Here is an 11,436-nt window from a genome sequence, read left to right on the forward strand (position 1 = left end):
ATGAACCAAGTCTTCAATGATTGCAATGGTGTCAGGTACAGGAACCTTGGTGAATAAGGAAACTACATCAAAACTGACAAGCAGGTCGTCTGGGGACAGGGAAATACCCTTGATTGTTGATACCAGGTGAGTAGAATTTTGTACCGCAGAGGTGGTCTTTCCAGTGAAAGGACGCAGGATTTCAGACAAAAAACGAGCTAGTTTGTAGGTGGGGGAGCTGATAGTAGAGACTATGGGACGAAGAGGTGTATCAACTTTATGTATTTTTGGTAAGCCGTATAATCTTGGTGGCCTGGCAGCAGAAGGTTTCAACGAAAACTGTTTAGATTGATCAATTAATGCGGTTGAATCAGAAATTATTTTGTTGGTTTGTGTGACGAGGCTGTTGGTGGGATCTCTTTTTATTTTTGTATAACTACCATCGTCGAGTAATTCTTTAATTTTGTTGTTGTATTCTATTTTATCCATGATAACAGTAGCATTGCCTTTGTCAGCTGAGAGAACTACAATATCATTCCTCTTTTTTAATTTATATAATTCAAAACGCTCATCTTTGCTGAGGTTGCTAGCTGGCATCTTAGCGTTTTTGAGGGTTGCAGCGATTTCAGATCTTGCTACGTCTGCAGCGATGTGACCCAGGCCCCTGAGAGCAACGTCTACTTGGGCAATTATATCATTAACTGGTATGTGTTTAGGTGTGACTGCAAAGTTTAGACCTTTAGCTAAAACGGATTTCAGACCATCGGAAATAGAACTGTTACTGCGATTAATTACGACTTTATTAACGTCTAACTTTTTGGTGTGTGGGTCCGGTCTTTTGTTGAAAAGGAGGTTAAATTTGGAAATCAGGTTTTCCTTACATTTGGTCGACATAGTAGCAGCTGAAGAGGCAGTCATATTGTCTACATGTTCCCAATCCGATGTGGACATTATTGCCGTCAATGATAAGTGTGATTTGTAGAGTGTCTTGTCTAACTGATCTAGTTCTGTGCGTATAAGTCTGATTTTTTCTGAGATAAGAGCTAAGCTAGTTTTGAAAAGAATTCGTTTCGCATTAGAAGAAGTTACAGTAGCAGAGGTGAGTGTAAATGCGATTGGTATTACCCCAGAGTCGCGGCATCTCTTCAGGAAGGTGAGAGACTCGATCAGCTGAGCTTTCTTATCCCGGAGTTTGTTGAAGGATCTTAAAGTTATGTGAAAACCCTCCCCGTAGAGGCGATTAAATTTTGATTTAAAGCTTTCGTGACTGCAGTAATTCATATTCTTAGTTTTTTCGGTAAAGTCACGTTGAAGAGAAACAACAAAATAACAAAATATATATAAAACAATAAAAAATTCTCACGACGTTTCGACCATAACTCAAACGGTCATCATCAGGTGTGTCGGTTTGCATAAATTTATTTTGAAAACGGCATGTTTATTTATTTATATATATAAAAATAACGTTTGCGTCACGCGCAACGATGGCAGTTTGCCAGGACTAGTCCATCTATTTTTTTTGAAAAGAGGAGGGGGGAGACGAAATTTGTTTTTATGTATGCTGTCTGAAAGGCACTGTAAGCGTGAACAATCAATCAAGAACTGAAATGATTTATCAAATCTTTCCAATGATTGCTAAGATAGAATCCATCTTCTCGGTTGAAATTGTCTCTGTGTTTGTATATGTGGATAGCCTCATGAACGAATCTCTCATGGAAGCCAGATGGCTTACAAAGAACCTCCGTCTTGGAAAAGTCAATGGCATGTGAGCCTACTGAATTAGAACAATGATCTGCTACGGCCGAGGTGTTGGTCCTACCGTGTTTAAGGTCTGCTTTATGTTCACGAATGCGGTCCGAGATATGGCGTTTGGTTTCTCCAATGAGATCAGAAGATGGATTTTGTTATAAAGCGCGTACGCGTGGGAAGGGTGATGGCTCTGCTTGGAGGGGGGGGGGAGGTGTAAGAGGGCCTTCATCCAGCAGTGGATCGATCATGGCTGATGATGCTGATGTTGACCGTGTCACGGCCGAGAGTGTTTCCAAACAAGTACAGAAAATCCACATGGAATTGCATCCCAATCGTTTTATAGACAATCTCATCATTATTTCCCCCCCCCACCAAACACATTTTAGTGCCTTGATCGAAACCGCAATCATTGAAGATAAACGTCCGTTGGAGAGCGTTACGGAATTCATCCTCGTGTGCATACTATTTTCTTCATTTTCACCTTGATTCAACACTCCCACCCCCACTCCCTCCTCTCCCTCGCCCTCTGACCACCACCTCAGCAATTTGACAAGTGCAATGTTCCAAAGTACACGACTTGTACCTTTCTCGGCAAGATAAATCGCAACATTAGTCACCCGTCCGCTCGACTCAACCCGTCATTCGACAACTACTGCGGTCAATTCATCTCCTCGGCCGACGGCAAGGATCGTTGATCATGGGTGAGAAATGTGATCATCATCAGCAGTTCCAATACCGAGACGGGACGCTCTTCTGCGAAGAACTAAGCCTCATTGATCTCGCCGAACAGCTGCGGAACAGCGGATGCCCGCACGAGTCCGAGCCGCCAGAAGATGTTACCGACCTGGTGTTCCAGGAGGACCTCTCCCCCCCACTCCACGAGGGCTGGCCCCCACTCGATCAGGAGTCCCGTGACAGCGGCCGTGCGGCCGATTGCCCCGACAGCCGCCAGTCGTCCGCATTGTTCAGAGCTCCCTGCACGCCGTTCTTCGTCTACAGCCGCGCGCAAATCGTGGAGAACGTGCGCGCCTACCAGCGAGCGCTGCGCGCCAGCGGATTTCGAGCGACCCTCAACTACTCGGTGAAGGCCAACGGAAACCCGCATCTGCTCAAGGTCATAAGGTCAGACCAAGGCACCGCACCCTCTCGCCTGTCCATTTGGTCTCAATCTCAGATATTTCGGTCCCACCACCTGGGCCAGCTTACCTGTCGGCTCGCATCTTCTGGTCGAGGCCGCGTCAACTTGGCCGTTTGCCTCGCCTATCCGCCTGATTTGCCCGTCTTGGCTTCACCGGTGTTCGTTCACCTTACCTGTGTCACCTGTCCACGTCACCTGTCCACGTCACCTGTCCATGCCTCCTGCCTGCTCTCCTCACTCATTTACCAGTGTCACCTGTGCCTACGTGTTACCTGTTCATGTTTCCAGTGTCCATCTATCTCACCTGTCTGCCCACCTGTTCTGTTGACTCCTGTCACCTGTCCACCCATATTACTCATCCGCCTGCCTCACCTGTACAGCTGTATCACCTATCTATCCGTATCACCTGCCTGCCCACACAGTGCGAACTGAGGACTTCATGTGATTGCGAGTCACGCACTCTGGGCGACTAATAGATGCCAGCAAAATTAGCCACGTCAAGAGGGTGTTGCATACTCATGCTGTGAATGTAATGTCACGATATGTAAAGCAAATGTGCACGTGTGTAATAGCGCATGCTAAGAAAGCATTGTAGAGGAGGTTGTGAAGAGTGTGGCACGTGCGTAGGATGGAGGGGGACAGCTGACCGAGATGCGCTGGTTGCCGAGACTGTCAGAGTATACCCTGGAGGTCATCTGTTCAGCTAGCAGAATGACCCGGAAAAATAAAAGGAATGGCAAACTTGGGTGCCATAACAGCATTGGCCATAACGACCTCTTGACCTCAACTTTTTTTTTACAACATTCGCGGTCCTTGACCCTGATCCGTGCGTCTCGCTCCGCGAACAGCTCCCTGGGCTGTGGAGCCACGGCCGTGAGCGGCAACGAGATCCGCCTGGCGCTGCTGTCGGGGTTTGAGCCACGGCGCATCCTGCTCAACGGCAACGGCAAGAGGCGCGACGAGATCGCCCTCGCCGTCGCCCGCGGCTGCTCGCTCAACGTCGACTCGCCGTTCGACGCGCGCAGAATCGGCGACGTGGCCTCCTCGGTGACGGGCCCCGCGCCGCGCGTGCCCGTGCTGGCGCGAGTCAACCCGGACGTGGACCCCAGCGTCCACCCGTACGTCGCCACGGGCCTCGCCTCGTCCAAGTTCGGCGTGTCGCGCGGGCCGTCTTTCGACGCCCTCCTCGACGCGGTGAGGACCAACCCGCGCCTGGAGCTCTGCGGCCTCCACTGCCACCTCGGCTCCACCGTGAGGGACCTGGGGGCCTTCCGGGCGGCGGTGGCCTTCGTGGCGCGTACGGCGACGGAGCTGCGCTCGGGGGGCGCCTTCCCGGCGCTGCGGGTGCTCAACTTCGGCGGCGGGCTGGACATCGACTACCGGCGCGACGGGACGAGCGCCGCGCCATCCCCCGACGAGCTGGTGGCGGCCGTGCGCGACGAGCTGCGTCTCTCGTGGCAGGGCGCGCCGGAGGACGTGGAGGTGGTGCTGGAGCCGGGCCGATCCATCGTGGGCGACGCCGCCGTGCTGGTGACGGAGGTGCGGGGTCGGGGCGGGGTGCGGAGCGAGGGTAGATCCAGAGCGGACCCGCAGGGGTGTAACGACGCGTCGAATCGATCGATTTGAACATCGATTCCTGAACTCACGAGCCATATGTTAAAACACATGCTTGCGGATCGGTGTATTTCAATCGGTGTGTGGCATCACGAGAGTGTCACAATCACGTTCTTGACGACGACTTTTGTACGAATGAAGCTTCAGACCTGTGTAGCACAACCTGGGACACATCGCCTAGATACGTGTTTACACGTTGAGAGTGAGTGTATGGGGGGGGGGGTTTGGGTTGCGTTTTTAAAAGATGAGCCACAGGGTGGCGTGCGTAGCCTGGGTTTGGTACCTCGCTCATAGACACTCCCTTGATGGTGAAAGGGGCAGCAGAAGATAGCCAGGGCTGAAAACCTGGGTTCGAATCAAACCTCCTGTGATTAAACCGAGTTCTCAAGTGTAGCGAATTAATGGTCTCGGCCCATATAACCATAACAGACTGTGGGGGCAATTGCTGTTAGCGAGCACCTATGAAGGCCGCAACGGTACAACGAGGGGGTGGGTGGCCAGCACCACGCCCGACCGCCTTTGTCTCCCCAGTGGCGATGTTTACACACCGCACCGGGTACTCATTTGAGGCTGAGTAGACCTAGGGGAGGCCCAGGACCGGTTAAGATAATCGTCACTGGTGTTGGCCGGGTTTATAGAGCAGCGCGCAAACCGCTACACTACCGCTCATGGCTACAAACACACACAAATCACATTCAATTTGGTTCTGCACTTAATTTACGTTAAATTCCAGCTCTGACAATGTAAAATATTGCTTTGACTGTCACAAAATGAATATTACTCTCTCTGCGGCAGAGATGGAACACGGGTCATTTGCAGGGATCTCCGAGGTAGCCCTGCGATATCCACTTCCACGGGCTGTTGTCTAACATCAAGAGGGTTGCACAGTTCCACGAGAAGATCTGAATGAACGCGCGACGCCGATAGGACAATCGTGAGGACAATTTGTCGTGAGAGGTTTTCAAAACAGTAAGTATTTACGTTTTAAAAATGCGGACATTTTTCCCAAAGGCCACTCATGTATTTTCACGACACATCTGGGTCTCACGACCGGCCCCCCCGCCCGGGCCCCCCGCGTCCCTGCAGCCCCAAGAACGGAGCCGCGAGGGTCTGGTTCGTAATGGCTTTGGCTCTGTGCGAGATTTATAAACAAACTTGCGTGTGTTTTTTTTTATAATCTGTGCAGGTGCTGGGCGTGAAATCCGCCAGAGACAAGGAGTTCCTTGTTGTGGATGCGGCGATGACCGACGTGATGCGGCCCAGCCTGTACGGGGCGTATCACCATGCGCAGCTTGTGCAGGACCCCCCGGGAGAGCCGAGCTATGCCATCTTCGACGTGGTGCACACAGCATACACACGCACAAAGATCCCCCCCACCCCCCCCCAATTTGGCCCACAACCGCTGTTAGCGAGCACCTATTAAGGCCGGCACGCCACACATCAGCACGGTTGGCTACGTGCGGTGCGAAAGAAGTTCAACGTACATACTGTACATTCAAGGGGGTGGGGTGGCCAGCAGCATGACCAGGTACTCATTTAAGGCTGAGTCTACCTAGGGAAGGCCCAGGACTGGTCCAGATGTCACCGATGTTGGCCGAGAGCGGGAATTGAACTCGGGTCGCCGGGGGTTCGAAGGGCAGTCCGCCAACCGCTACACTACCGCAAACAGCATGCGCACAGACGCACACAGACGACTGCGCCCACACTGCACCTGCGCGTCACGTGTGTGTATGTTTAACTCCTTTTGCACCTTACGTAGCCAGCCGTGCTAAATCGGACACGCACCGCTATTGTTCAAGCATACACAGCATGCACGGCTGGCGCCACGCCACGAAATGCGCCGCAAATACAACCGCACGCGCTGCAGACGCGCGGCCACCACCACCACCACCACCACGCGTGCACCCACCGTGTGCACCTCACATGCGCGCCACCCATCACTCCGTGTCGCGTGTGTCGTGTTGCATGCAACCGCGCGATTATGCACGCAGCCGCGCATTCGTGCAACCACGCGGTTATGCACGCAACGTTCCTGTGCCGTGTACGAACTACACAGCATGCAGACCGGGCATACAATGATGCATTTAATTCATCGATGCAGTTCCGGTGGTCTCGATACATGGTAGAATTAAGTATGTATGTTGAACTTATTTCGCACCGTACGTGGCCAACCATGCTAATTGGCGGTGCGGGGGACGGACAACAAGTGTGCGCATGTGTATAACAATTTATTATTTACGACTGCACGCGTTGATTTTTTGCCGTTTATACAAAATCGCAGGCCGCGAACAATTCGCCAAACAATTATTGTACCGAGGTCGCGGCAAGAAAAGTTCTAACCCGGGGTCGAACCCTGACCCCGCCGTGCCGGCACGCCCGCAGGTCGGCCCCGTGTGCGAGTCGGCCGACTTCCTCGCTCGGGACCGGCGCCTGCCGCGGCCTGACCTGGTGCCGGGACCCGGTGGCGCCCGGCCGCAGCCGCTGCTGGCGCTGTTCGACGTGGGCGCCTACTGCTCGTCCATGGCCTCCAACTACAACGCGCGGGCCCGCGCCGCCGAGCTGCTGGTGAGCGGGGCGCGCTGGAGGCTCGTGCGGCGCGCCGACTCGTTCCGCGACCTCGTCGCTCCGTTCTCGGGGCTGCAGGGATGCGGGGGGCCCCGGCCGTGAAACCCGCGCCCCACCACCCCCACCAACAAGTCGGCCAACTTGACGCGGTCATCAGATTTTGTTGCCGTTGTCTTCGCCGTCATCGGCAGCGGCATCGTCTTCGTCGATGGCGTCGTCACTCTCGTAATCAACGGTGGGGTGGGCTGTGTGCAGTTTCCTCGTCGTTCTCATGATCATTGTTATCATTACAATCAGAGCATTGTGGGTTTTTTTAAATCACTGCCATTGTCACTTACTATCGGCGAGTCATCATCATTTTCATCCCATACAAAACCCTCATGTCATCTGTTACAGAACCCTTGTCGAATACCAAACAATTCTCATTTCATCTGATACAAACTCCTCTTTTTATCCAATAAAATAATAGAATTCTCATCTCACACCACTACAAAAGTCATCCCATCCAGCAGGACCCTCGTCCTCACTGCGGTATCAGTGTTGACGATCTCCCACAGAACTCTCCCTAAAAAAAAAATGCTTCTCTCAACTACGACAACCATGTCCCATTGTGGCGCCTTAGTTTATTCAGTCGCCGGCCGACTCCTCTGACCCGTAAAAAAAAACACACGCTTTAAGAAAACACGCCGTAGCCTCCGCGAGAATGTATAGAGTTCACCGGCAGCCAAAGACTCATTTCGGGGAAACAAGCCACGACCGGTTCGACGCCGAACCGGCCGTTGCCGGCTTTGCAGCGCGAGAACAAACGCGAAGCCGTCAAGAGGCGATCGTGAATCCGCGTCTCCCTTACGAGCCACAAGTCGGCGGGGAAATGAAATCGCGGCGGGCGAAGGGCATTTGTCAGTCGTTGCAGCCGTCTGCTTAGTGCCGCGTTCCTTAAAATAACTTCCCGCCGGTTCGCTCTGGGTTTAAATGACCGTCGGTCGCCGACCCCCGGGCCACTGCGGTGACATTTTGAAAGTTTGAAAATGCATTGCAGGTTTCAGAAGCCAGAGCGCCGTTGCAAAGTTGAACGCTGTTGTTTCGAGTCGGCGAAGCCACGCGCAACCAACCCAATAAAGGGCTGGCTTCCCGCTGTCGTCTTGTGGTTCAGCGTCACAGTGGCGAGATGCGGTTCTTAGAATTGTGGCCGTTTGGCCATTCTTGGGCCAACGAGAAAACCTTCACGTGCTCTACGCATGCACGCACGCATGCACGCACACCAGGCGGACGGACGTTAGAGAAACGCGTCGACAATCGCCACGTGTGTTATGACGCACAGATCCGTATAAAACTGGCGGAGAAATGTTGCGCGGATCCGTATAACAAAAAATAAAGTTACGTACCCTGGGAAATAGAGAATTCTTGATTTGAAGCTTTCCATACTCTTTGGTTCTTTCGGTAAAGTCACGTAGGTAGAAAATAAAATAAAAAATAATATATCACAATATATTTTCTTTTTCTACCTAAATAGATCATTGTTCAGAGAGAGCAGGACGTTCCAAACGTCGCGCGCAAAGACGTTAACTTAGCCCTTTACGGGATGATAAAAGGGAAATAAATATCTCTGGACAACATCAAATCAGCAGAACTATTTTCGCTCTATTTTCACACAAATTAAAAAAAACGCATTAAAAAAAGACTCGATCTACCCTTGTAAATGTTGCCATCTCATTACGAGAGGGAGAATGTTTACACAAAAATAAAGCACCTCAATCGTAGAATCGTTTTGTCAGTTTTAAAAGACAATACTGATTTCAAGAACTTCAGACTTATCGGACGCTTATCACACACACACATATAGTCCATGACTTTCTTGGAGAACTGAGCAATGTACAAACACATGAACAAGTTAGATTTTGAAAAGCCCTTGCTACCACTTGCTACATACATACAAACTATCATTCACATTCGATAAAACACATTAATATAAACATGCCACGATGCCTGGCTTTTATAATTAGAAGACTATGTAAAAGGCAGTTGATTCAGTGAAAACTGATATAGTCATAAAAGCTCTAGAAAACCAAGGCCTCCATAAGGACATGGGCCCTCCCTTGCCGGTATCAATATATAAGAATAGGTGTTACCCTTTGTGGCAATAAAACAGTTGTGTTAAGATGTTAAAACACCAAACTCAAACCTTTTGCAAGGAACCATGTCTGCATTAACCACACATCCTTGTGGTGAACATGCAAACAAAAATATGCTCTGATAGTATATGATGCATTGTCTTTGAAACTGATTGGTCCACACCAGAGACAGTTTTCTTTAGAGCCTAGTCTCAAGCAGTATTAGACCAGTGGACGCCAAAAGACGAACCGCACATGTGTGTTTTTGCTTGCATGTTCAAGTATGTGGTTAATATACACCTGATGATGTTTGCTTGTGTTGCAGTCGAAACGTCGTGAGAATTGTATTGTCTTATATTTTAATTATTTTATTGTTTCCCTTCTACGTGACTTTACCGAAAGAACCAAGAATATGAATCCCTGCAGTCACGAAAAGCTTTAAATCAAAATTTATATGTGGTTAATGCAGACAATTCCTTGCAAAAGGTTTCAGTTTGGTGTTTGGAGAAGTAATTTATCGGACCTGGGGGGCAGGGCACGGCTAGAAAGGATGCCGGCAAATGAACGAGACGGGCGAAGGAATGGTAGCGAAAGCAGAAAAGGCGCCCGAGAGCACCGACACCGAGGACGTGGAGCGGTGAAATCGGCGCGCGTGCAGCAGCAGCAAGGCGAATCGTCACGTCACGGGACCGCCGCGCGAGTTGGCAATGTCGTGGGGAGGCCTTCATTCGGCAGTGGATGGATCGTGGTTGATGACGAATGCAGAGAGAATATACTGTCATGTGGTTACACGACACACATTGCAATTTTTTGTTTGTTATAAACACAAATACTCTGGGTGCACTCATTACGCAAAATATTACATTGGCAGTGCACCAATTCACCTGTCGGCCACCGCCACCAACAACCAGTCAAGGGCAATCGTCGACATCTAGCCCCAACCTTACAAAGACCCCCCCCCCATACAGTCTTAGCAGACTGTTGGGGCAAGTGCTGCTAGCGAGCACCCTATGAAGGCCGGCACGGCACACGAGGGGGCGGTGTGGTCAGCACCACGCCCTGGCCGCCTTTCGTCTCCCCCAGCTGCGACGTTTACACGCCGCACCACGTGCTCGTTTGAGGCCCAGTCGACCTAGGGGAGGCCCAGGAGCGAAAACAGTTACCCACACACTGCGTCAGCATGTGGGGGGGGGGGGGGGGCTTGTGCGTCAGCGCTTTGGAAGGAAGTGTCGGTGGATCACGCTGAATTGCGACGCTTCAAATCCGGCCGGGCTTGGGAGGCAGCTCGTACAGCAAGTGGGTTTGTGAACCCGTCTGTGGAGACCTCCGTTCTTTACCCCCCTGGGCACTCTGAAGATTCCTCCCCCAACGCCAAATAAAGCTCCTCTCGGAGGAATCCTCCTCGCGAATAGTGTCTTGAGATTTCATTGCGACATTCCTTAATTTCAGCAAGCGGGTTTTGTGAATTAAAATGTTGCGTGGTCCTTCCCCGCATCTCCGATGAGCATGGTTGCCTACGTAGGGTGCGAAAGAAGTTCAACAAAGCATACATTGCATTTCTGGTGACGTTACTGATTACCGAAACAATGACAATCCCAAACCTGGCATGGGATTGGGAGTGTTTATTCTTAAGCATTCGTCTCGTGCCTGTGACCACATCACCTGGAATACGTTCCAATCTCGTCAGATTTTGAAAGCCAAGCCGGGTTGAGCCTGGGTATCGCTTGGATGGACGACCTCCATGCATGACGGGCGTTAATATCGATATGCCGCGGAGCCACGTGGTGTGATGTCAGAGGCCAGTGCGGCAAAACACATTGTTGTACTGCACACGACAGAACGTCTACGGCGCCCCGGCTTCACAAACCCACACCGGCCGGCGTGGTGAAGCATGTTCAATATAACGCCCCGATCGTCAAGTGGATTCACATTGATGTTGTTTTGATTTAAAGCTTTCGTAACTGCAGGGATTCATATTCTTGGTTCTTTCGGTAAAGTCACATAGAAGGGAAACAATAAAATAATACAAATATGTTTTATATTTTTTTATTTTATTGTTTCCCTTCTACGTGACGTTACCGAAAGGACCAAGAATATTGATGTTGTTCATAATAAAGGTTTTTGGGTTAGATCGCGTTTATTTATAAATGTGTCGTAACCCTCCACCACCCGACACGGCCAATCAGCAAAAAAAGTGTCACGTTGACAAAAGACAAATAATTCACTACTTCAGCCCACCGGTGTGTTGAAGAGTTAATCCACATTTACAGTTTGAGTACG

General features: G+C 50.8%; 1 protein-coding gene across 1 annotated transcript; it reads left to right on the forward strand.

The window, feature by feature from the left end:
* Positions 1–1,247: 1,247 nt before the first annotated feature.
* Positions 1,248–11,137, forward strand: LOC116940032 (uncharacterized). Its single transcript, XM_032949269.2, has 4 exons — positions 1,248–2,850; positions 3,715–4,405; positions 5,667–5,819; positions 6,863–11,137. Exons 1-4 carry the CDS (start codon positions 2,426–2,428, stop codon positions 7,145–7,147), a joined length of 1,554 nt encoding a protein of 517 aa, XP_032805160.1. The 5' UTR covers positions 1,248–2,425; the 3' UTR covers positions 7,148–11,137.
* Positions 11,138–11,436: the final 299 nt, after the last annotated feature.

Source organism: Petromyzon marinus, chromosome 7 (genome assembly GCF_048934315.1).
Source record: "Petromyzon marinus isolate PM22_M1 ecotype Great Lakes invasive population chromosome 7, UKy_Petmar_22M1.pri1.0, whole genome shotgun sequence".
Classification (NCBI taxonomy): Eukaryota; Metazoa; Chordata; class Hyperoartia; order Petromyzontiformes; family Petromyzontidae; genus Petromyzon; species Petromyzon marinus.

Bases quoted from the DNA above. Each gene is read 5' to 3' on its own strand.
- LOC116940032 (XM_032949269.2), top strand. From the start codon at position 2,426: ATGGGTGAGAAATGTGATCATCATCAGCAGTTCCAATACCGAGACGGG. The intron at 4,406-5,666 runs GTGCGGGGTCGG...TAATCTGTGCAG, and splicing joins CCGCCGTGCTGGTGACGGAG to GTGCTGGGCGTGAAATCCGC. The intron at 5,820-6,862 runs GTGCACACAGCA...GCACGCCCGCAG, and splicing joins GCTATGCCATCTTCGACGTG to GTCGGCCCCGTGTGCGAGTC.